General features: G+C 58.6%; 1 protein-coding gene across 2 annotated transcripts in view; it reads right to left on the minus strand.

The window, feature by feature from the left end:
* The window catches only part of LOC147086863 (5-aminolevulinate synthase, erythroid-specific, mitochondrial-like), a 104369-nt gene that overhangs the window by 52257 nt on the left and 26179 nt on the right, over positions 1-25933 (minus strand). For both annotated transcript variants that reach the window (XM_085979065.1, XM_085979064.1), the window contains exons 3-4: positions 12548-12729; positions 8403-8606 (exon numbers count right to left, since the gene is read on the minus strand). In XM_085979065.1, the coding sequence (XP_085835191.1) occupies positions 8403-8606; positions 12548-12716 (373 nt within the window). In that variant the 5' untranslated portion in view covers positions 12717-12729. The remainder of the gene's footprint in view (positions 1-8402; positions 8607-12547; positions 12730-25933) is intronic.

Genomic DNA, 25933 nt, shown 5'->3' on the forward strand with positions numbered 1-25933 from the left:
GGGTCATTATCGCATTGCTGTGTGCAAATTGGCTGCTGTGTTTCCCACAACAGTGACTACAACTCAAAAGTACTTCATTGGCTGTAAAGCGCTTTCGGACGTCCTGAGGTAGTGAGCGGCGCTATATGAATGCAAGCCTTTCTGTCTTTAATATTCCTCACCATTGCCAGGTACAATTTTTTTTATTCGTTCACGGGATGTGGGCGTCGCTGGTAAGGCCAGCATTTATCGCCCATTCCTAATTGCCCTCGAGAAGGTGGTGGTGAGCCGCCTTCTTGAACCGCTGCAGTCCGTGTGGTGAAGGTGCTCCCACAGCGCTGTTAGGGAGGGAGTTTCAGGATTTTGACCCAGCGACGATGAAGGAACGGCACTATATTTCCAAGTCAGGATGGTGTGTGACTTGGAGGGGAACTTGGAGGTGGTGGTGTTCCCATGCGTCTGCTGCCCTTGTCCTTCTAGGTGGAAGAGGTGGCGGGTTTGGGAGGTGCTGTCGAAGAAGCCTTGGTGAGTTGCTGCAGTGCATCTTGTAGATGGTACACACTGCAGCCACGGTGCGCCGGTGGTGGAGGGAGTGAATGTTTAAGGTAGTGGACGGGGTGCCAATCAAGCGGGCTGCTTTGTCCTGGATGGTGTCGAGCTTCTTGAGTGTTGTTGGAGCTGCACTCACCCAGGCAAGTGGAGAGTATTCCATCACACTCCTGACTTGTGCCTCGTAGATGGTGGAAAGGCTTTGGGGAGTCAGGAGGTGAGACACTCGCCGCAGAATACCCAGCCTCTGACCTGCTCTTGTTACCACAGTATTTATGTGGCTGGTCCAGTTAAGTTTCTGGTCAATGTTGACCCCCCAGGATGTTTATGGTGGGGGATTCGGCGATGGTGATGCCATTGAATGTCAAGGGGCGGTGGTTAGACTCTCTCTTGTTGGAGATAGTCATTGCCTGGCACTTGTGTGGCGCGAATGTTACTTGCCATCCCAAGTCTGAATGTTGTCCAGGTTTTGCCTAATGCGGGCACGGACTGCTTCATTATCTGAGGATTTGTGAATGAAACTGAACACTGTGCAGTCATCAGCGAACATCCCCATTTCTGACCTTATGATGGAGAGAAGGTCATTGATGAAGCAGCTGAATTTTATGGGATCTTGCTGCCCACCAGCATCACAACCAAGTGACTATTCTTCATGTGTGAGCCCAGACAATGAGTCTTGGCAATGGGGGAAACCACCGCAGTCCGTGTGGTGAAGGGACTCCCATTGTGCTGATAGGTAGGGAGTTCCAGGATTTTGACCCACAACGATGAAGGAACAACGATATATGTTCAAGTTGGGATGGTGAATGACTTGGAGGAGAACTTGGAGGTGATGATGTTCCAATGCACCTGCTGCATTTGTTCTTCTAGGCGATGGAGGTTGTGGGTTTGGGAAGGTGTGTGGATGAGGGTAGTGCAGTTGATGTAGTCTACATGGACTTCAGTAAGGCTTTTGACAAAGTCCCGCATGGGAGACTAGTCAAGAAGGTAAGAGCCCATGGGATCCAGGGCAATTTGGCACACTGGATCCAAAATTGGCTTAGTGGCAGGAGGCAGAGGGTGATGGTCGAAGGTTGTTTTTGTGACTGGAAGCCTGTGTCCAGTGGTGTACCGCAGGGATCGGTGCTGGGTCCCTTGCTGTTTGTTGTGTACATTAATGATTTAGATATAAATGTAGGAGGTATGATCAGTAAATTCGCAGATGACACAAAAATTGGTGGAGTGGTAAATAGCGAGGAGGGAAGCCTCAGGCTAAGGACGATATAGACGGGTTGGTTAGATGGGCGGAACAGTGGCAAATGGAATTTAATCCCAAAAAGTGTGAGGTGATGCATTTTGGGAGGACTAACAAGGCAAGGGAATACACAATGAATGGTAGGATCCTAGGAAGGACAGAGGATCAGAGGGACATTGGTGTGCATGTACATAGATCCCTGAAGGCAGCAGGACAGGTAGATAAGGTGGTTAAGAAGGCATATGGGATACTTGCCTTCATTAGCCGAGGCATAGAATACAAGAGCAGGGAGGTTATGATGGAGCTGTACAAAACGCTAGTTAGGCCACAGCTGGAATACTGTGTGCAGTTCTGGTCACCACACTATAGGAAGGATGCGATTGCATTGGAGAGGGTGCAGAGGAGATTCACCAGGATGTTACCTGGGCTGGAGCGCTTCAGCTATGAAGAGAGACTGGACAGGCTGGGGTTGTTTTCCTTAGAGCAGAGAAGGCTGAGGGGGGACCTGATTGAGGTGTACAAAAGTATGAGGGGCATAGATAGGGTAGTTAGAAAGGAACTTTTTCCCTTAGTAGAGGAGTGCCAGGGGGCATAGTTTCAAGGTAAGGGGCAGGAGGTTTAGAGGGGATTTGAGGAAACGCTTTTTCACCCAGAGGGTGGTTGGAATCTGGAACTCACTGCCTGAAAGGGTGGTAGAGGCAGGAACCCTCAACATTCAAGAAGCATTTAGATGAGCACTTGAAACGCCATAGCATACAAGGCTACGGACCAAGTGCTGGAAAATGGGATTAGAATAGACGGGGCTTGATGGCCGGCACGGACACGATGGGCCGAAGGGCCTCTTTCTGTGCTGTATAACTCTGTGACTCTATGAAGTGCTGTCGAAGAAGCCATGACGAGTTGCTCCAGTACATCCTGTAGATAGCACACACTGCAGACATGGTACACTAGTATGCATTTAAGTTGTTGGATGGACTGCTGATTGTTTTGACCTGGATGGTGCCGAGCATCTTGAGTGGTGTTGCAGCAGCATCCATCCAGGAAGTGGATTGTATTCCATCACACTCCTGACTTGTGCCTTGTAAGTCGTGGCGAGGCTTTGGGGAGTCAGGAGGTGAGATGGTGACGATGGTAATGCCATTGAATGTCATTGCCTGGCACTTGTGTGGTGCAAATGTTACTTGCCACTTACCAGCCCAAGCCTGGATGTTGACTTGTTCTTGCTGCATGTGGGAATGGACTACTTGATCATCTGAGGAATTGCGAATAGAACTGAACACTGTGCAATCATCGGCTGATGTGTATCATCAGCAAACAACCCCACTTCTGACACGACCTCTATCAGGCCACCTCTTAACCTACCAAGCTCTAGCTGTGATTTGCAGTTTCTCCTTGTAAATGTAACACCCACACCATTTCTGTTACTCTGGAATCTGTGCTGCACCTTTTCCATTACTCTTATATTCTCCCTATAATGGGGTGTCCCAAAACTGCATGTAATACTCCAACAACATAATATTGGCCCAGAACTTCGGGTCCCCACTGGTGAGTACGCACGGGGTACTCACCCGTAAGCCCAATGGAAGTGCTGGTTTCCTGCATGCACTGCGCATGCGCGGGAAACCGGCACTTCCATTCCCCTGAAAGAAGGGGTTCAGAGTTCGAACGCGTGCGCAGGAGAGGCAGCGCGTGCGCATCGAACTTACGTTTTTTTTGCAGGTTTTCCCAGGAGGGTAAGTCTCCAGCAGTTAGACATGTAAAAAGCAGTCGCAAGGCCTGCTTCTTACAAGGTAAGTGGTGAATTAATTAAAATTAAAACATTTTTTCCACAGGTTTATTATTTTTAAATACTTTAAAGAAAGATAAGTTTATTTTTAGCCCCGTTAGAAAATAAAATTATTTTTGTCAAAAATTTAAACTATTGTTTAAAATAGTTATTTCATGTAATTTATAGTTTATTTAAAAAATGTGATTTAAAAAAATTTATTTGAAGATTTAGTGATGTTTTGGGGCTTATAGTATTTATAGGTTTGACAGCCCTTCCTGTCAAACTTATGAATGAAACATTCCCTGCTACCATTGGCTCTCCATGGCCCACGTGATCCCAGGGGATGCTTCGAACTAACTGCGCCCCTGGGATACACAAGTACTGCGCGCCGGCAGTTGGAGCAGGCCCAGGATCGGAATACCACGGGGGCCCACAGCTCAACGGCCGGCGCGCTAGGTAAGTGCAGGTCGGGGGCTTGCACCCGCGGGAAGCCCCCCAACCCGAATTTCTGGGCCATAATATTAAGTCAACAACAACCTGCATTTGTATTGTGCCTTCAACATAGAAAATGGCGCTCCCCAGAGGCGTAATCGGGCAAAATTGGTTGCCATCGCAAAGAAGGAGATACGAAGAAGGGTGACCAAAAGCTTGATCACAGATTTGGGTTTTAAGGAGGGCTTTGAAGAAGGAGAGGGAGATGGAGGGGTTCAGGGGGCAAATTCCAGAGCCTGGGCCTAGCAGCTGAAGTCACGGGCACAAATGCTGGGAAGAAAGGGAGGGGTGCACAGGAGGCCGGAATTAGAGGAACAGACAGTTCAGGTGGGGGGGGTTTGTAGGACTGGAAGAGGTTAAACATATAGGATGGCGTCAAAGCGATTTAAACACGAGGATGAGAACGTTAAATTTGAGGCGTTGGGGACCGGGAGCCAGTGTGGGTCAGTGAGGTCAGGGGTGATGGATGAGCTGGACGTGGTGCAGGATAGGGTAGAAGCAGCAGAGTTTTTGACGAATGGAGGATGGGAAGGGCGGCCAGGAGAGCATTCGAATAGTTGAGTCTGGAGGTGACAAATATGGCTAAGTTCAACATGACCTCTTAGCTTTGGTATTCGATGTCGCCACCACTGCTGGTGACCTGTGTATCTGCACATTGAGGGCCCTCTGCTCCTTCACTCCATTTAAAATCTGCCCATATTTCCTCGAACTCACTCCCAACTATCTGTATTCAATGTATAAACCATGTGAACCCTTGATTAGATTCCTCTAACTCACTCCTGATTATTTGTTATTCTACATATAAAGCACCCAAACCCCTTGATTAGATTACTCTGACTCACTCCCAGGTGCGGGTTATTCTACATATAAACCCCCTGAACCCCTCGATTAGATTCCAGCCTGTAACTCACTCCCGGGTATCTGTTATTCTATATATAAACCCCCCGAACCCCTCGATTAGATTCCAGCCTGTAACTCACTCCCGGGTATCTGTTATTCGAAATATAAATCCCCCGAACCCCTCGATTAGATTCCAGCCTGTAACTCACTCCCGGGTATCTGTTATTCTATATATAATCCCCCCGAACCCCTCGATTAGATTCCAGCCTGTAACTCATTCCCAGGTATCTGTTATTCTATATATAAACCCCCCGAACCCCTCGATTAGATTCCAGCCTGTAACTCACTCCCGGGTATCTGTTATTCTATATATAAACCCCCCCGAACCCCTCGATTAGATTCCAGCCTGTAACTCACTCCCGGGTATCTGTTATTCTATATATAAACCCCCTGAGCCCCTCGATTAGATTCCAGCCTGTAACTCACTCCCGGGTATCGGTTATTCTATATATAAACCCCCCGAACCCCTCGATTAGATTCCAGCCTGTAACTCACTCCCAGGTATCTGTTATTCTATATATAAACCCCCCAGAACCCCTCGATTAGATTCCAGCCTGTAACTCACTCCCAGGTATCCGTTATTCTATATATAAACCCCACGAAACCCTTGATTAGATTCCAGCCTGTAACTCAATCCTGGGTATCCGTTATTCTATATATAAACCCCACGAAACCCTTGATTAGATTCCAGCCTGTAACTCACTCCCGGGTATCTGTTATTCTATAAACAAACCCCCCGAACCCCCCGATTAGATTCCAGCCTGTAACTCACTCCCGGGTATCCGTTATTCTGTATATAAACCCCCCGAACCCCTCGATTAGATTCCAGCCTGTAACTCAGTCCGGGGTATCTGTTATTCTATATATAAACCCCCCCGAACCCCTCGATTAGATTCCAGCCTGTAACTCACTCCCGGGTATCTGTTATTCTATATATAAACCCCACGAAACCCTCGATTAGATTCCAGCCTGTAACTCACTCCCGGGTATCTGTTATTCTATATATAAACCCCCCGAACCCCTCGATTAGATTCCAACCTGTAACTCACTCCCGTGTATCCATTACTCTATATATAACCCGCCCCCCCCCCCCCCCCGAACTCCTCGATTAGATTCCAGCCTGTAATTCACTCCCGGGTAACTGTTATTCTATATATAAACCCCCGAACCCCTCGATTAGATTCCAGCCTGTAACTCACTCCCGGGTATCCGTTATTCTATATATAAACCCCCCGAACCGCTCGATTAGATTCCAGCCTGTAACTCACTCCCGGGTATCTGTTATTCTATTTATAAACCCCCCCGAACCCCTCGATTAGATTCCAGCCTGTAACTCACTCCCGGGTATCAATTATTCTATTTATAAACCCCCCCGAACCCCTCGATTAGATTCCAGCCTGTAACTCACTCCCGGGTATCTGTTATTCTATATATAAACCCCCCGAACCGCTCGATTAGATTCCAGCCTGTAACTCACTCCCGGGTATCCGTTATTCTATATATAAACCCCCTGAACACCTCGATTAGATTCCAGCCTGTAACTCACTCCCGGGTATCCGTTATTCTATATATAAACCCCCCTGAACCCCTCGATTAGATTCCAGCCTGTAACTCACTCCCGGGTATCTGTTATTCTAGATATAAACCCCCCGAACCCCTCGATTAGATTCCAGCCTGTAACTCACTCCCGGATATCTGTTATTCTATATATAAACCCCCCAGAACCCCTCGATTAGATTCCAGCCTGTAACTCACTCCCAGGTATCCGTTATTCTATATATAAACCCCCCCGAACCCCTCAATTAGATTCCAGCCTGTAACTCACTCCCGGGTATCCGTTATTCTATATATAAACCCCCCTGAACCCCTCGATTAGATTCCAGCCTGTAACTCACTCCCGGGTATCTGTTATTCTAGATATAAACCCCCCGAACCCCTCGATTAGATTCCAGCCTGTAACTCACTCCCGGGTATCTGTTATTCTATATATAAAACCCCCGAACTCCTCGATTAGATTCCAGGCTGTAACTCACTCCCGGGTATCTGTTATTCTATATATAAACCCCCCCGAACCCCTCGATTAGATTCCAGCCTGTAACTCACTCCCAGGTATCTGTTATTCTATATATAAACCTCAGGAACCCCTCGATTAGATTCCAGCCTGTAACTCACTCCCGGGTATCTTATTCTATATATAAACCCCCCGAACCCTCGATTAGATTCCAGCCTGTAACTCACTCCCGGGTATCCGTTATTCTATATATAAACCCCCCGAACCCCCCGATTAGATTCCAGCCTGTAACTCACTCCCGGGTATCTCTTATATTCTATATATAAACCCCCCGAACCCCTCGATTAGATTCCAGCCTGTAACTCACTCCCGGGTATCTCTTATATTCTATATATAAACCCCCCGAACCCCTCGATTAGATTCCAGCCTGTAACTCACTCCCGGGTATCCGTTATTCTATATATAAACCCCCCGAACCCCTCGATTAGATTCCAGCCTGTAACTCACTCCCAGGTATCTGTTATTCTATATATAACCCCCCCGGACCCCTCGATTAGATTCCAGCCTGTAACTCACTCCCGGGTATCCGTTATTCTATATATAAACCCCCCGAACCCCTCGATTAGATTCCAGCCTGTAACTCACTCCCGGGTATCTGTTATTCTATATATAAACCCCCCGAACCCCTCGATTAGATTCCAGCCTGTAACTCACTCCCAGGTATCTGTTATTCTATATATAAACCCCACGAACCCCTCGATTAGATTCCAGCCTGTAACTCACTCCCGGGTATCCGTTATTCTATATATAAACCTCAGGAACCCCTCGATTAGATTCCAGCCTGTAACTCACTCCCGGGTATCTGTTATTCTATATATAAACCCCCTGAACCCCTCGATTAGATTCCAGCCTGTAACTCACTCCCGGGTATCCGTTATTCTATATATAAACCCCCCGAACCCCTCGATTAGATTCCAGCCTGTAACTCACTCCTGGGTATCCGTTATTCTATATATAAACCCCACGAACCCCTCGATTAGATTCCTCTAACTCAGTATTGGACATCCGTTATTTGATAAATAAACCACCCGAACCGCTCGACAGTGCTGCACTGTCGGAGGTGCCGTCTTTCGGACGAGACGTTAAACTGAGGCCCCATCTGCCCTCTCAGATGGACGCAAAAGATCCCATGGCACTACTTGAAGAACAGGGGAGTCCTCCCCGGTGTCCTGGCCAGTAAAACCTATGATCTGGTTATTATCACATTGCTGTTTGTGGGAGCTTGCTGTGTGCAAACTGGCTGCCATGTTACCTATGTTACAACAGTGACTACACTTCAAAAGTACTTAATTGGCTGTAAAGCGCTCTGGGACAGCCTGAGGTCGTGAAAGGCGCTGTAGAAATGTAAGTCTTTCCATCTTTTTAACCCTCTAATTCCAATTCTCATGGGCTGCCCCCTCCACACTCACCTTGCTGAGGGCTTGGATCGGCCACGTCCTCTTGCATCGCCAGGCTCGCTTGGCGAATGACCACGCTGCTGCCCCTTTTGATCTCAGACTCCACGAAAGGGCAATTGGCAATGATGCTGGCAATAGTGGGGGAAACAGCCTGACTGGAGGGCTGAACCACTGCCTTAAGAGGTGACGTCAGTTTTGAGATAAAGCCACCGGGACCTGAAAGACAAACAGAAAGGGACATCCAGCGACTGCATGCGAGTTAACCGGGAGGAACAGTTAGACCCTTACTCCATATTTCATCACAGCTTTATAGATTTTAGCAGCATTTGTCTGATTTTACCAATATATTATTGCACCCACCATCACCACCAGTGTAGGGTTGAACAGGGACCACTTATAGTCAGCTAGTGCACTGGGAGAATTCCCTGTTGCACCTGCCCTGGGCGTGTTTAATGGGACAGTGTAGAGGGAGCTTTACTCTGTATCTAACCCGTGCTGTACCTGCCCTGGGAGTGTTTGATGGGACAGTGTAGAGGGAGCTTTACTCTGTATCTAACCCGTGCTGTACCTGCCCTGGGAGTGTTTGATGGGACAGTGTAGAGGGAGCTTTACTCTGTATCTAACCCCATGCTGTACCTGCCCTGGGAGTGTTTGATGGGACATTGTAGAGGGAGCTTTACTCTGTATCTAACCCGTGCTGTACCTGCCCTGGGAGTGTTTGATGGGACAGTGTAGAGGGAGCTTTACTCTGTATCTAACCCGTGCTGTACCTGCCCTAGGAGTGTTTGATGGGACAGTGTAGAGGGAGCTTCAGTCTGTATCTAACCCCGTGCTGTACCTGCCCTGGGAGTGTTTGATGGGACAGTGTAGAGGGAGCTTTACTCTGTATCTAACCCCTTGCTGTACCTGCCCTGGGAGTGTTTGATGGGACAGTGTAGAGGGAGCTTTACTCTGTATCTAACACGTGCTGTACCTGCCCTGCGAGTGTTTGATGGGGACAGTGTAGAGGGAGCTTTACTCTGTATCTAACCTGTGCTGTACCTGCCCTGGGAGTGTTTGATGGGACAGTGTAGAGGGAGCTTCACTCTGTATCTAACCCCGTGCTGTACCTGCCCTGGGTGTGTTTGATGGGACAGTGTAGAGGGAGCTTTACTCTGTATCTAACCCGTTCTGTACCTGCCCTGGGAGTGTTTGATGTGACAGTGTAGAGGGAGCTTTACTCTGTATCTAACCCATGCTGTACCTGCCCTGGGAGTGTTTGATGGGGACAGTGTAGAGGGAGCTTTACTCTGTATCTAACCCGTGCTGTACCTGCCCTGGGAGTGTTTGATGGGGCAGTGTAGAGGGAGCTTTACTCTGCATCTAACCCGTGTTGTACCTGCCCTGGGAGTGTTTGATGGGGACAGTGCAGAGGAAACTTTACTCTGTATCTAACCCGTGCTGTACCTGCCCTGGGAGTGTTTGATGGGACAGTGTAGAGGGAGCTTTACTCTGTATCTAACCCGTGCTGTTGCTGCCCTGGGAGTGTTTGATGGGACAGTGTAGAGGGAGCTTTACTCTGTATCTAACCCGTGCTGTACCAGCCCTGGGAGTGTTTGATGGGGCAGTGTAGAGGGAGCTTTACTCTGTATCTAACCCGTGCTGTACCTGCCCTGGGAGTGTTTGATGGGACAGTGTAGAGGGAGCTTTACTCTGTATCTAACCCGTGCTGTACCTGCCCTGGGAATGTTTGATGGGGCAGTGTAGAGGGAGCTTTACTCTGTATCTAACCCATGCTGTACCTGGCCTGGGAGTGTTTGATGGGGCAGTGTAGAGGGAGCTTTACTCTGTATCCAACCGTGCTGTACCTGCCCTGGGAGTGTTTGATGGGGCAGTGTAGAGGGAGCCTTACTGTGTATCTAACCCGTGCTGTATCTGCCCTGGGTGTGTTTGATGGGGCAGTGTAGAGGGAGCTTTACTCTGTATCTAACCCGTGCTTTACCTGCCCTGGGAGTGTTTGATGAGACAGTGTAGGGGGAGCTTTACTCTGTATCTAACCCGTGCTGTACCTGCCCTGGGAGTGTTTGATGGGACAGTGTAGAGGGAGCTTTACTCTGTATCTAACCCGTGCTGTACCTGCCCTGGGAGTTTTTGATGGGGCAGTGTAGAGGAAGCTTTACTCTGTATCTAACCCGTGCTGTACCTGCCCTGGGAGTGTTTGATGGGACAGTGTAGAGGGAGGTTTACTCTGTATCTAACCCGTGCTGTACCTGCCCTGGGAGTGTTAGATGGGGACAGTGTAGAGGGAGCTTTACTCTCTGTCTTTGGTGTTTATTTATTCACCGAATGTGGGTGTTGCTGGCAAGGCCAGCATTTATTGCCCATCCCTAATCGCCCCTTGAGAAGGAGGCGGTGAGCCGCCTTCTTGAACCGCTGCAGTCTGTGTGGTGAAGGTGCTCCCACAGCGCTGTTAGGGAGGGAGTTCCGGGATTTTGACCCAGCGACGATGAAGGAACGGCCGATATATTTCCAAGTCAGGATGGTGTGTGACTCGGAGGGGAACTTGGAGGTGGTGGTGTTCCCATGCGCCTGCTGCCCTTGTCCTTCTAGGTGGAAGAGGTCGCGTGTTTGGGAGGTGCTGCCGAAGAAGCCTTGGCGAGTTGCTGCAGTGCATCTTGTAGATGGTCCACACTGCAGCCACGGTGCGCCGGTGGTGGAGGGAGTGAATGTTTAAAGTGGTGGATGGGGTGCCAATCAAGCAGACTGCTTTGTCCTGGATGGTGTCGAGCTTCTCGAGTGTTGTCGGAGCTGCAACTCATCCAGGCAAGTGGAGAGTATTCCATCACACTCCTGACTTGTGCCTTGTAGATGGTGGAAAGGCTTTGGGGAGTCAGGAGGTGAGAGACTCGCTGCAGAATACCCAGCCTCTGACCTGCTCTTGTAGCCACAGTATTTATGTGGCTTATTGTAGTTTCACTAGGTGGGCATCTCCTTTCTAGCTGCGCCTGGTGCTGCTCCTGGCATGTTATTCTGCACTGCTCATTGAACCAGGGTTGCTCCCTGGCCTGATGGTAATGGTAGAGTGAGGGATATGCCAGGCCATGAGCTTGCAGATTGTTGTGGAATACAATTCTGCTGCTGCTGACGGCCCGCAGCGCTTCATTGATGCCCAGTTTTGAGCTGCTAGATCTGTTCTGAATCTATCCCTTTTAGCACGGTGGTAGTGCCACACAACACGACGGAGGGTGTCCTCAGTGAGAAGACGGGATTTCGTTGCCACAAGGACTGTGCGGTGGTCACTCCTACCATACTGTCTTGGACAGATGCATCTATGACAGGTAGATTGGTGAGGCCGAGCTCAAGTAGGTTTTTCCCTCATATTGGTTCTCTCACCCCGCCTCAGGCCTAGTCTGGCAGCTGTGTCCTTCAGGACTCGGCCAGCTCGGTCAGTAGTTGGTGATGAACATTGAAGTCCACATTCTGTGCCCTTGCTACCCTCAGTGCTTCTTCCAAGTGCTGTTCAGCATGGTGGAGTACTGATTCCTCAGTTGAGGGAGGGTGGTTGGTGGAAATCGGCAGGAGGTTTCCATGCCCATGTTTGACCTGATGCCATTCATGGGGTCCAAAGTCGAGGGCCACTCCCTGCCGACTGTATACCACTGTGCCGCCACCTCTGGTCAGTCCCACCGGCACAACAGACCCAGTGGTGGTGATGGAAGAGTCTGGGATGTTGGCCGAAAGGTGTGATTCTGTGAGTATGACTATGTCAGGCTGTTGCTTGACTAGTCTGTGGGACAACTCTCCCAATTTTGGCACAAGTCCCCAGATGTTGGTGAGGAGGACTTTGCAGGGTCGACTGGGCTGGGCGTGTCTTCGTCGTGTTTATCGTAGCGGTTTGATACAACCGAGTGGCTTGCTAGGCCATTTCAGAGGGAACTTAAGAGTCAACCACATTGCCGTGGGTCATGCATAGGCCGGCAGGTTTCCTTCCTTAAAGGACAGTAGTGAACCAGATGCATTTGTACTCTGTATCTAACCTGTACTGTACCTGCCCTGGAAGAGGTTGTAGGTAAGTCTCTCTGCAGAAAATAACTTGGTTAGGGATTGCCTGGAAAGAGAGCACCACATCCCAAGCAAACCAGCGCAACAGTAAGATCGTCCTTTGCCCCCATTCTTACCGGTTGCTTCCTTCTCCTTTGCCCATGGCAAGTTGACGGCAGTCGTCACCAGGCTGCGGGAAATAATGGGGCAGCGGTGAGCATAGATGGCCAGGGATGCGCCTGCTTTCTGGAGGAATACCCGAGGGACTCTCGTCAGAAACGGGCAGCTGTGCATGAAGAATCGCATTTTCAACTTTGCTCTGCAAAAGGAAACCAAGGGAACAGTGTCAGATATATTTGGAGCCATCTTGTTGCTGAGAAACCCAGGGACAGGGCGGAGGGCCAGGGATCAGGACCCCAGGGTCAGGGCGGAGGGCCAGGGATCAGCACCCCAGGGACAGGGTGGAGGGCCAGGGATCAGGACCCCAGGGACAGGGCGGAGGGCCAGGGAACAGGACCCCAGGGTCAGGGCGGAGGGCCAGGGATCAGGACCCCAGGGTCAGGGCGGAGGGCCAGGGATCAGGACCCCAGGGTCAGGGCGGAGGGCCAGGGATCAGGACCCCAGGGTCAGGGCGGAGGGCCAGGGATCAGGACCCCAGGGACAGGGCGGAGGGCCAGGGATCAGGACCCCAGGGTCAGGGCGGAGGCCCAGGGATCAGGACCCGAGGGTCAGGGCGGAGGGCCAGGGATCAGGACCCCAGGGTCAGGGCGGAGGCCCAGGGATCAGGACCCCAGGGTCAGGGCGGAGGCCCAGGGATCAGGACCCCAGGGTCAGGGCGGAGGGCCAGGGATCAGCACCCCAGGGTCAGGGCGGAGGGCCAGGGATCAGGACCCCAGGGACAGGGCGGAGGGCCAGGGTTCAGAACCCCAGGGTCAGGGCGGAGGGCCAGGGATCAGGACCCCAGGGTCAGGGTGGAGGCCCAGGGATCAGGACCCCAGGCCAGGGCGGAGGGCCAGGGATCAGGACCCCAGGCCAGGGCGGAGGGCCAGGGATCAGGACGCCAGGGTCAGGGCGGAGGCCCAGGGATCAGGACCCCAGGGTCAGGGTGGAGGGCCAGGGATCAGGACCCCAGGCCAGGGCGGAGGGCCAGGGATCAGGACCCCAGGCCAGGGCGGAGGGCCAGGGATCAGGACCCCAGGGTCAGGGCGGAGGCCCAGGGATCAGGACCCCAGGGTCAGGGCGGAGGGCCAGGGATCAGGACCCCAGGGTCAGGGCGGAGGGCCAGGGATCAGCACCCCAGGGTCAGGGCGGAGGCCCAGGGATCAGGACCCCAGGGTCAGGGCGGAAGCCCTGGGATCAGGACCCCAGGGTCAGGGCGGAGGGCCAGGGATCAGGACGCCAGGGTCAGGGCGGAGGGCCAGGGATCAGGACCCCAGGGTCAGGGTGGAGGGCCAGGGATCAGGACCCCAGGGACAGGGCGGAGGGCCAGGGATCAGGACCCCAGGATCAGGGCGGAGGGCCAGGGATCAGGACCCCAGGGTGGAGGGCCAGGGATCAGGACCCCAGGGTCAGGGTGGAGGGCCAGGGATCATGACCTCAGGGACAGGGCGGAAGCCCAGGGATCAGGACCCCAGGGTCAGGGCGGAGGGCCAGGGATCAGGACCCCAGGGTCAGGGCGGAGGGCCAGGGATCATGACCTCAGGGACAGGGCGGAGGCCCAGGGATCAGGACCCCAGGATCAGGGCGGAGGGCCAGGGATCATGACCTCAGGGACAGGGCGGAGGGCCAGGGATCATGACCTCAGGGACAGGGCGGAGGGCCAGGGATCAGGACCCCAGGGTCAGGGCGGAGGCCCAGGGATCAGGACCCCAGGGTCAGGGCGGAGGACCAGGGATCAGGACCCCAGGGTCAGGGCGGAGGCCCAGGGATCAGGACCCCAGGGTCAGGGCGGAGGGCCAGGGATCAGGACCCCAGGGTCAGGGCGGAGGGCCAGGGATCAGGACCCCAGGGTCAGGGCGGAGGGCCAGGGATCAGGACCCCAGGGTCAGGGCGGAGGCCCAGGGATCAGGACCCCAGGGACAGGGCGGAGGGCCAGGGATCAGGACCCCAGGGTCAGGGCGGAGGGCCAGGGATCAGGACCCCAGGGACAGGGCGGAGGCCCAGGGATCAGGATCCCAGGGTCGGGGCGGAGGGCCAGGGATCAGGACGCCAGGGTCAGGGCGGAGGCCCAGGGATCAGGACCCCAGGGTCAGGGCGGAGGACCAGGGATCAGGACCCCAGGGTCAGGGCGGAGGCCCAGGGATCAGGACCCCAGGGTCAGGGCGGAGGACCAGGGATCAGGACCCCAGGGTCAGGGCGGAGGGCCAGGGATCAGGACCCCAGGGTCAGGGCGGAGGGCCAGGGATCAGGACCCAAGGGTCAGGGTGGAGGGCCAGGGATCAGGACCCCAGGGTCAGGGCAGAGACCCAGGGATCAGGACCCCAGGGACAGGGCGGAGGGCCAGGGATCAGGACCCCAGGGTCAGGGCGGAGGGCCAGGGATCAGGACGCCAGGGTCAGGGCGGAGGGCCAGGGATCAGGACCCCAGGGTCAGGGCGGAGGCCCAGGGATCAGGACCCCAGGGTCAGGGCGGAGGGCCAGGGATCAGGACCCCAGGGTCAGGGCGGAGGGCCAGGGATCAGGACGCCAGGGTCAGGGCGGAGGGCCAGGGATCAGGACCCCAGGGTCAGGGCGGAGGCCCAGGGATCAGGACCCCAGGGTCAGGGCGGAGGCCCAGGGATCAGGACCCCAGGGTCAGGGCGGAGGGCCAGGGATCAGGACCCCAGGGTCAGGGCGGAGGGCCAGGGATCAGGACCCCAGGGTCAGGGCGGAGGACTAGGGATCAGGACCCCAGGGTCAGGGCGGAGGACTAGGGATCAGGACCCCAGTGACAGGGTGGAAGCCCAGGGTTCAGGACCCCAGGGTCAGGGCGGAGGACTAGGGATCAGGACCCCAGGGACAGGGCGGAGGGCCAGGGATCAGGACCCCAGGGTCAGGGTGGAGGGCCAGGGATCAGGACCCCAGGGCGGAGGGCCAGGGATCAGGACCCCAGGGTCAGGGCAGAGGGCCAGGGATCATGACCTCAGGGACAGGGCGGAGGGCCAGGGATCAGGACCCTAGGGTCAGGGCGGAGGGCCAGGGATCATGACCTCAGGGACAGGGCGGAGGCCCAGGGATCAGGACCCCAGGGTCAGGGCGGAGGGCCAGGGATCAGGACCCCAGGGTCTGGGCGGAAGCCCAGGGATCAGGACCCCAGGGTCAGGGCGGAGGCCCAGGGATCAGGACCCCAGGGTCAGGGCGGAGGGCCAGGGATCAGGACCCCAGGGACAGGGCGGAGGGCCAGGGATCAGGACCCCAGAGTCAGGGCGGAGGGCCAGGGATCAGGACCCCAGGGTCAGGGCGGAGGGCCAGGGATCAGGACCCCAGGGTCAGGGCGGAGGCCCAGGGATCAGGACCCCAGGGTCAGGGTGGAGGCCCAGGGATCAGGACCCCAGGGTCAGGGCGGAGGGCCAGGGATCAGGACCCCAGGGACAGGGCGGAGGGCCAGGGATCAGGACCCCAGGGTCAGGGCGGAGGGCCAGGGATCAGGACCCCAGGGACAGGGCGGAGGGCCAGGGATCAGGACCCCAGGGACAGGGCGGAGGGCCAGGGATCAGCACCCCAGGGTCAGGGCGGAGGGCCAGGGTTCAGAACCCCAGGGTCAGGGCGGAGGGCCAGGGATCAGGACCCCAGGGACAGGGCGGAGGGCCAGGGATCAGGACCCCAGGGACAGGGCGGAGGGCCAGGGATCAGGACCCCAGGGACAGGGCGGAGGGCCAGTGATCAGGACCCCAGGGTCAGGGCGGAGGGCCAGGGATCAGGACCCCAGGGACAGGGCGGAGGGCCAGGGATCAGGACCCCAGGGACAGGGCGGAGGGCCAGGGTTCAGAACCCCAGGGACAGGGCGGAGGGCCAGGGATCAGGACCCCAGGGACAGGGCGGAGGGCCAGGGTTCAGAACCCCAGGGACAGGGCGGAGGCCCAGGGGTCAGGATCCCAGGGTCAGGGCGGAGGGCCAGGGATCAGGACGCCAGGGTCAGGGCGGAGGCCCAGGGATCAAGACCCCAGGGTCAGGGCGGAGGGCCAGGGATCAGGACCCCAGGGTCAGGGCGGAGGGCCAGGGATCAAGACCCCAGGGACAGGGCGGAGGGCCAGGGTTCAGAACCCCAGGGTCAGGGCGGAGGGCCAGGGATCAGGACCCCAGGGTCAGGGCGGAGGGCCAGGGATCAGGACCCCAGGGTCAGGGCGGAGGGCCAGGGATCAGGACCCCAGGGTCAGGGCGGAGGGCCAGGGATCAGGACCCCAGGGTCAGGGCGGAGGGCCAGGGATCAGCACCCCAGGGTCAGGGCGGAGGCCCAGGGATCAGGACCCCAGGGTCAGGGCGGAAGCCCTGGGATCAGGACCCCAGGGTCAGGGCGGAGGGCCAGGGATCAGGACGCCAGGGTCAGGGCGGAGGGCCAGGGATCAGGACCCCAGGGTCAGGGTGGAGGGCCAGGGATCAGGACCCCAGGGACAGGGCGGAGGGCCAGGGATCAGGACCCCAGGATCAGGGCGGAGGGCCAGGGATCAGGACCCCAGGGTGGAGGGCCAGGGATCAGGACCCCAGGGTCAGGGCGGAGGCCCAGGGATCAGGACCCCAGGGTCAGGGCGGAGGACCAGGGATCAGGACCCCAGGGTCAGGGCGGAGGGCCAGGGATCAGGACCCCAGGGTCAGGGCGGAGGGCCAGGGATCAGGACCCAAGGGTCAGGGTGGAGGGCCAGGGATCAGGACCCCAGGGTCAGGGCAGAGACCCAGGGATCAGGACCCCAGGGACAGGGCGGAGGGCCAGGGATCAGGACCCCAGGGTCAGGGCGGAGGGCCAGGGATCAGGACGCCAGGGTCAGGGCGGAGGGCCAGGGATCAGGACCCCAGGGTCAGGGCGGAGGCCCAGGGATCAGGACCCCAGGGTCAGGGCGGAGGGCCAGGGATCAGGACCCCAGGGTCAGGGCGGAGGGCCAGGGATCAGGACGCCAGGGTCAGGGCGGAGGGCCAGGGATCAGGACCCCAGGGTCAGGGCGGAGGCCCAGGGATCAGGACCCCAGGGTCAGGGCGGAGGCCCAGGGATCAGGACCCCAGGGTCAGGGCGGAGGGCCAGGGATCAGGACCCCAGGGTCAGGGCGGAGGGCCAGGGATCAGGACCCCAGGGTCAGGGCGGAGGACTAGGGATCAGGACCCCAGGGTCAGGGCGGAGGACTAGGGATCAGGACCCCAGTGACAGGGTGGAAGCCCAGGGTTCAGGACCCCAGGGTCAGGGCGGAGGACTAGGGATCAGGACCCCAGGGACAGGGCGGAGGGCCAGGGATCAGGACCCCAGGGTCAGGGTGGAGGGCCAGGGATCAGGACCCCAGGGCGGAGGGCCAGGGATCAGGACCCCAGGGTCAGGGCAGAGGGCCAGGGATCATGACCTCAGGGACAGGGCGGAGGGCCAGGGATCAGGACCCTAGGGTCAGGGCGGAGGGCCAGGGATCATGACCTCAGGGACAGGGCGGAGGCCCAGGGATCAGGACCCCAGGGTCAGGGCGGAGGGCCAGGGATCAGGACCCCAGGGTCTGGGCGGAAGCCCAGGGATCAGGACCCCAGGGTCAGGGCGGAGGCCCAGGGATCAGGACCCCAGGGTCAGGGCGGAGGGCCAGGGATCAGGACCCCAGGGACAGGGCGGAGGGCCAGGGATCAGGACCCCAGAGTCAGGGCGGAGGGCCAGGGATCAGGACCCCAGGGTCAGGGCGGAGGGCCAGGGATCAGGACCCCAGGGTCAGGGCGGAGGCCCAGGGATCAGGACCCCAGGGTCAGGGTGGAGGCCCAGGGATCAGGACCCCAGGGTCAGGGCGGAGGGCCAGGGATCAGGACCCCAGGGACAGGGCGGAGGGCCAGGGATCAGGACCCCAGGGTCAGGGCGGAGGGCCAGGGATCAGGACCCCAGGGACAGGGCGGAGGGCCAGGGATCAGGACCCCAGGGACAGGGCGGAGGGCCAGGGATCAGCACCCCAGGGTCAGGGCGGAGGGCCAGGGTTCAGAACCCCAGGGTCAGGGCGGAGGGCCAGGGATCAGGACCCCAGGGACAGGGCGGAGGGCCAGGGATCAGGACCCCAGGGACAGGGCGGAGGGCCAGGGATCAGGACCCCAGGGACAGGGCGGAGGGCCAGTGATCAGGACCCCAGGGTCAGGGCGGAGGGCCAGGGATCAGGACCCCAGGGACAGGGCGGAGGGCCAGGGATCAGGACCCCAGGGACAGGGCGGAGGGCCAGGGTTCAGAACCCCAGGGACAGGGCGGAGGGCCAGGGATCAGGACCCCAGGGACAGGGCGGAGGGCCAGGGTTCAGAACCCCAGGGACAGGGCGGAGGCCCAGGGGTCAGGATCCCAGGGTCAGGGCGGAGGGCCAGGGATCAGGACGCCAGGGTCAGGGCGGAGGCCCAGGGATCAAGACCCCAGGGTCAGGGCGGAGGGCCAGGGATCAGGACCCCAGGGTCAGGGCGGAGGGCCAGGGATCAAGACCCCAGGGACAGGGCGGAGGGCCAGGGTTCAGAACCCCAGGGTCAGGGCGGAGGGCCAGGGATCAGGACCCCAGGGTCAGGGCGGAGGGCCAGGGATCAGGACCCCAGGGTCAGGGCGGAGGGCCAGGGATCAGGACCCCAGGGTCAGGGCGGAGGGCCAGGGATCAGGACCCCAGGGTCAGGGCGGAGGGCCAGGGATCAGCACCCCAGGGTCAGGGCGGAGGCCCAGGGATCAGGACCCCAGGGTCAGGGCGGAAGCCCTGGGATCAGGACCCCAGGGTCAGGGCGGAGGGCCAGGGATCAGGACGCCAGGGTCAGGGCGGAGGGCCAGGGATCAGGACCCCAGGGTCAGGGTGGAGGGCCAGGGATCAGGACCCCAGGGACAGGGCGGAGGGCCAGGGATCAGGACCCCAGGATCAGGGCGGAGGGCCAGGGATCAGGACCCCAGGGTGGAGGGCCAGGGATCAGGACCCCAGGGTCAGGGTGGAGGGCCAGGGATCATGACCTCAGGGACAGGGCGGAAGCCCAGGGATCAGGACCCCAGGGTCAGGGCGGAGGGCCAGGGATCAGGACCCCAGGGTCAGGGCGGAGGGCCAGGGATCATGACCTCAGGGACAGGGCGGAGGCCCAGGGATCAGGACCCCAGGGTCAGGGCGGAGGGCCAGGGATCATGACCTCAGGGACAGGGCGGAGGGCCAGGGATCATGACCTCAGGGACAGGGTGGAGGGCCAGGGATCAGGACCCCAGGGTCAGGGCGGAGGCCCAGGGATCAGGACCCCAGGGTCAGGGCGGAGGACCAGGGATCAGGACCCCAGGGTCAGGGCGGAGGCCCAGGGATCAGGACCCCAGGGTCAGGGCGGAGGGCCAGGGATCAGGACCCCAGGGTCAGGGCGGAGGGCCAGGGATCAGGACCCCAAGGTCAGGGCGGAGGGCCAGGGATCAGGACCCCAGGGTCAGGGCGGAGGCCCAGGGATCAGGACCCCAGGGACAGGGCGGAGGGCCAGGGATCAGGACCCCAGGGTCAGGGCGGAGGGCCAGGGATCAGGACCCCAGGGACAGGGCGGAGGCCCAGGGATCAGGATCCCAGGGTCAGGGCGGAGGGCCAGGGATCAGGACGCCAGGGTCAGGGCGGAGGCCCAGGGATCAGGACCCCAGGGTCAGGGCGGAGGACCAGGGATCAGGACCCCAGGGTCAGGGCGGAGGCCCAGGGATCAGGACCCCAGGGTCAGGGCGGAGGACCAGGGATCAGGACCCCAGGGTCAGGGCGGAGGGCCAGGGATCAGGACCCCAGGGTCAGGGCGGAGGGCCAGGGATCAGGACCCAAGGGTCAGGGTGGAGGGCCAGGGATCAGGACCCCAGGGTCAGGGCAGAGACCCAGGGATCAGGACCCCAGGGACAGGGCGGAGGGCCAGGGATCAGGACCCCAGGGTCAGGGCGGAGGGCCAGGGATCAGGACGCCAGGGTCAGGGCGGAGGGCCAGGGATCAGGACGCCAGGGTCAGGGCGGAGGCCCAGGGATCAGGACCCCAGGGTCAGGGCGGAGGGCCAGGGATCAGGACCCCAGGGTCAGGGCGGAGGGCCAGGGATCAGGACGCCAGGGTCAGGGCGGAGGGCCAAGGATCAGGACCCCAGGGCCAGGGCGGAGGGCCAAGGATCAGGACCCCAGGGTCAGGGTGGAGGCCCAGGGATCAGGACCCCAGGGTCAGGGCGGAGGCCCAGGGTTCAGGACCCCAGGGTCAGGGCGGAGGGCCAGGGATCAGGACCCCAGGGTCAGGGTGGAGGCCCAGGGATCAGGACCCCAGGGTCAGGGCGGAGGGCCAGGGATCAGGACCCCAGGGTCAGGGCGGAGGCCCAGGGATCAGGACCCCAGGGTCAGGGCGGAGGCCCAGGGATCAGGACCCCAGGGTCAGGGCGGAGGGCCAGGGATCAGGACCCCAGGGTCAGGCGGAGGGCCAGGGATCAGGACCCCAGGGTCAGGGCGGAGGACTAGGGATCAGGACCCCAGGGTCAGGGCGGAGGACTAGGGATCAAGACCCCAGTGACAGGGTGGAAGCCCAGGGTTCAGGACCCCAGGGTCAGGGCGGAGGACTAGGGATCAGGACCCCAGGGACAGGGCGGAGGCCCAGGGATCAGGACCCCAGGGTCAGGGCGGAGGACCAGGGATCAGGACCCCAGGGTCAGGGCGGAGGCCCAGGGATCAGGACCCCAGGGTCAGGGCGGAGGGCCAGGGATCAGGACCCCAGGGTCAGGGCGGAGGGCCAGGGATCAGGACCCCAGGGTCAGGGCGGAGGGCCAGGGATCAGGACCCCAGGGTCAGGGCGGAGGCCCAGGGATCAGGACCCCAGGGACAGGGCGGAGGGCCAGGGATCAGGACCCCAGGGTCAGGGCGGAGGGCCAGGGATCAGGACCCCAGGGACAGGGCGGAGGCCCAGGGATCAGGATCCCAGGGTCAGGGCGGAGGGCCAGGGATCAGGACGCCAGGGTCAGGGCGGAGGCCCAGGGATCAGGACCCCAGGGTCAGGGCGGAGGACCAGGGATCAGGACCCCAGGGTCAGGGCGGAGGCCCAGGGATCAGGACCCCAGGGTCAGGGCGGAGGACCAGGGATCAGGACCCCAGGGTCAGGGCGGAGGGCCAGGGATCAGGACCCCAGGGTCAGGGCGGAGGGCCAGGGATCAGGACCCAAGGGTCAGGGTGGAGGGCCAGGGATCAGGACCCCAGGGTCAGGGCAGAGACCCAGGGATCAGGACCCCAGGGACAGGGCGGAGGGCCAGGGATCAGGACCCCAGGGTCAGGGCGGAGGGCCAGGGATCAGGACGCCAGGGTCAGGGCGGAGGGCCAGGGATCAGGACGCCAGGGTCAGGGCGGAGGCCCAGGGATCAGGACCCCAGGGTCAAGGCGGAGGGCCAGGGATCAGGACCCCAGGGTCAGGGCGGAGGGCCAGGGATCAGGACGCCAGGGTCAGGGCGGAGGGCCAAGGATCAGGACCCCAGGGCCAGGGCGGAGGGCCAAGGATCAGGACCCCAGGGTCAGGGTGGAGGCCCAGGGATCAGGACCCCAGGGTCAGGGCGGAGGCCCAGGGTTCAGGACCCCAGGGTCAGGGCGGAGGGCCAGGGATCAGGACCCCAGGGTCAGGGTGGAGGCCCAGGGATCAGGACCCCAGGGTCAGGGCGGAGGGCCAGGGATCAGGACCCCAGGGTCAGGGCGGAGGCCCAGGGATCAGGACCCCAGGGTCAGGGCGGAGGCCCAGGGATCAGGACCCCAGGGTCAGGGCGGAGGGCCAGGGATCAGGACCCCAGGGTCAGGGCGGAGGGCCAGGGATCAGGACCCCAGGGTCAGGGCGGAGGACTAGGGATCAGGACCCCAGGGTCAGGGCGGAGGACTAGGGATCAAGACCCCAGTGACAGGGTGGAAGCCCAGGGTTCAGGACCCCAGGGTCAGGGCGGAGGACTAGGGATCAGGACCCCAGGGACAGGGCGGAGGGCCAGGGATCAGGACCCCAGGGTCAGGGTGGAGGGCCAGGGATCAGGACCCCAGGGCGGAGGGCCAGGGATCAGGACCCCAGGGTCAGGGCAGAGGGCCAGGGATCATGACCTCAGGGACAGGGCGGAGGGCCAGGGATCAGGACCCTAGGGTCAGGGCGGAGGGCCAGGGATCATGACCTCAGGGACAGGGCGGAGGCCCAGGGATCAGGACCCCAGGGTCAGGGCGGAGGGCCAGGGATCAGGACCCCAGGGTCTGGGCGGAAGCCCAGGGATCAGGACCCCAGGGTCAGGGCGGAGGCCCAGGGATCAGGACCCCAGGGTCAGGGCGGAGGCCCAGGGATCAGGACCCCAGGGTCAGGGCGGAGGGCCAGGGATCAGGACCCCAGGGTCAGGGCGGAGGGCCAGGGATCAGGACCCCAGGGTCAGGGTGGAGGGCCAGGGATCCGGACCCCAGGGTCAGGGCGGAGGGCCAGGGATCAGGACCCAAGGGTCAGGGTGGAGGGCCAGGGATCAGGACCCCAGGGTCAGGGCGGAGGCCCAGGGATCAGGACCCCAGGGTCAGGGTGGAGGGCCAGGGATCAGGACCCCAGGGTCAGGGCGGAGGCCCAGGGATCAGGACCCCAGGGTCAGGGCGGAGGCCCAGGGATCAGGACCCCAGGGTCAGGGCGGAGGGCCGGGGATCAGGACCCCAGGGTCAGGGCGGAGGCCCAGGGATCAGGACCCCAGGGTCAGGGCGGAGGGCCAGGGATCAGGACCCCAGGGTCAGGGCGGAGGGCCAGGGATCAGGACCCCAGGGTCAGGGCGGAGGGCCAGGGATCAGGACCCCAGGGTCAGGGCGGAGGCCCAGGGATCAGGACCCCAGGGTCTGGGCGGAGGGCCAGGGATCATGACCTCAGGGACAGGGCGGAGGCCCAGGGATCAGGACCCCAGGGTCAGGGCGGAGGGCCAGGGATCATGACCTCAGGGACAGGGCGGAGGCCCAGGGATCAGGACCCCAGGGTCAGGGCGGAGGACCAGGGATCAGGACCCCAGGGTCAGGGCGGAGGGCCAGGGATCAGGACCCCAGGGTCAGGGCGGAGGGCCAGGGATCAGGACCCCAGGGTCAGGGCGGAGGGCCAGGGATCAGGACCCCAGGGTCAGGGCGGAGGGCCAGGGATCAGGACCCCAGGGTCAGGGCGGAGGGCCAGGGATCAGGACCCCAGGGTCAGGGCGGAGGGCCAGGGATCAGGACCCCAGGGTCAGGGCGGAGGGCCAGGGATCAGGACCCCAGGATCAGGGCAGAGACCCAGGATGCAGGACCCCAGGGTCAGGGTCGAGGCCCAGGGATCAGGACCCCAGGGTCAGGGCGGAGGGCCAGGGATCAGGACCCCAGGGTCAGGGCGGAGGGCCAGGGACCAGGACCCCAGGGTTAGGGCGGAGACCCAGGATGCAGGACCCCATGTGAAGCAGAAAGGATGGATAGTAGGAGAGAGGTTGACGAAAATCAAGCAGTAAAGGTTTGTCTAATTCCAGCGTGTTTAACTGTGGTTAATTTAACTCCAATTAATCTAACTCCACTTTGTCAAACTCTGCTTCGTCTCACTCCAGTTAATCCAGCCCCAATTAATATAATCCTGATCATCCAACTCCAATTATTCTAAATCCAGTTTGCATAACACCAGCTAGTCTAAATCTAGTTTATCTAACTCCAGTTAGTCTCACTGTAAATCCAGTTAGTCTCACTCTGACTCCTGTTAGTCTCACTCTGACTCCAGTTAGTCTCACTCTGACTCCAGTTAGTCTCACTCTAACTCCAGTTAGTCACACTCTAACTCCAGTTAGTCTCACTCTGACTCCAGTTACTCTCACTGTAACTCCAGTTAGTCTCACTCTGACTCCAGTTAGTCTCACTCTAACTCCAGCTAGTCTCACTCTAACTCCAGCTAGTCTCACTCTGACTCCAGTTAGTCTCACTGTAACTCCAGTTAATCTCACTCTAACTCAAGTTAGTCTCACTCTAACTCCAGTTAGTCTCACTCTAACTCCAGTTCGTCTCACTCTAACTCCAGTTAGTCTCACTCTAACTCCAGTTAGTCTCACTCTAACTCCAGTTAGTCTCACTCTAACTCCAGTTAGTCTCACTCTAACTCCAGCTAGTCTCACTGTAACTCCAGTTAGTCTCACTCTGACTCCAGTTAGTCTCACTCTAACTCCAGTTAGTCTCACTGTAACTCCAGTTAGTCTCACTCTAACTCCAGTTAGTCTCACTCTAACTCCAGTTAGTCTCACTCTAACCCCAGTTAGTCTCACTCTAACTCCAGTTAATCTCACTCTAACTCCAGTTAGTCTCACTCTAACTCCAGTTAGTCTCACTCTAACTCCAGTTAGTCTCACTGTAACTCCAGTTAGTCTCACTGTAACTCCAGTTAATCTCACTCAAACTCCAGTTAGTCTCACTCTAACTCCAGTTAATCTCACTCTAACTCCAGTTAGTCTCACTCTAACTCCAGCTAGTCTCACTCTAACTCCAGCTAGTCTCACTGTAACTCCAGTTAGTCTCACTGTAACTCCAGTTAATCTCACTCAAACTCCAGTTAGTCTCACTGTAACTCCAGTTAGTCTCACTGTAACTCCAGTTAGTCTCACTGTAACTCCAGTTAGTCTCACTGTAACTCCAGTTAGTCTCACTCTAACTCCAGTTAGTCTCACTGTAACTCCAGTTAGTCTCACTCTAACTCCAGTTAGTCTCACTCTAACTCCAGCTAGTCTCACTCTAACTCCAGTTCGTCTCACTCTAACTCCAGCTAGTCTCACTGTAACTCATTAGTCTCACTGTAGCTCCAGTTAGTCTCACTGTAACTCCAGTTAGTCTCACTCTAACTCCAGTTAGTCTCACTCTAACTCCAGTTAGTCTCACTGTAACTCCAGTTAGTCTCACTCTAACTCCAGTTAGTCTCACTCTGACTCCAGTTAGTCTCACTCTAACTCCAGTTAGTCTCACTGTAACTCCAGTTAGTCTCACTCTAACTCCAGTTAGTCTCACTGTAACTCCAGTTAGTCTCACTCTAACTCCAGTTAGTCTCACTCTAACTCCAGTTAGTCTCACTCTAACTCCAGCTAGTCTCACTCTAACTCCAGTTAGTCTCACTCTAACTCCAGTTAGTCTCACTGTAACTCCAGTTAGTCTCACTCTAACTCCAGTTAGTCTCACTGTAACTCCAGTTAGTCTCACTCTAACTCCAGTTAGTCTCACTGTAACTCCAGTTAGTCTCACTCTAACTCCAGTTAGTCTCACTCTGACTCCAGTTAGTCTCACTCTAACTCCAGTTAGTCTCACTCTAACTCCAGTTAGTCTCACTGTAACTCCAGTTAGTCTCACTCTAACTCCAGTTAGTCTCACTGTAACTCCAGTTAGTCTCACTCTAACTCCAGTTAGTCTCACTCTAACTCCAG

The sequence above is a fragment of the Somniosus microcephalus genome, unplaced genomic scaffold (genome assembly GCF_052327205.1).
Source record: "Somniosus microcephalus isolate GS21.2 unplaced genomic scaffold, FLI_Smic_1.0 unresolved_chr7, whole genome shotgun sequence".
NCBI classification, from domain to species: Eukaryota; Metazoa; Chordata; class Chondrichthyes; order Squaliformes; family Somniosidae; genus Somniosus; species Somniosus microcephalus.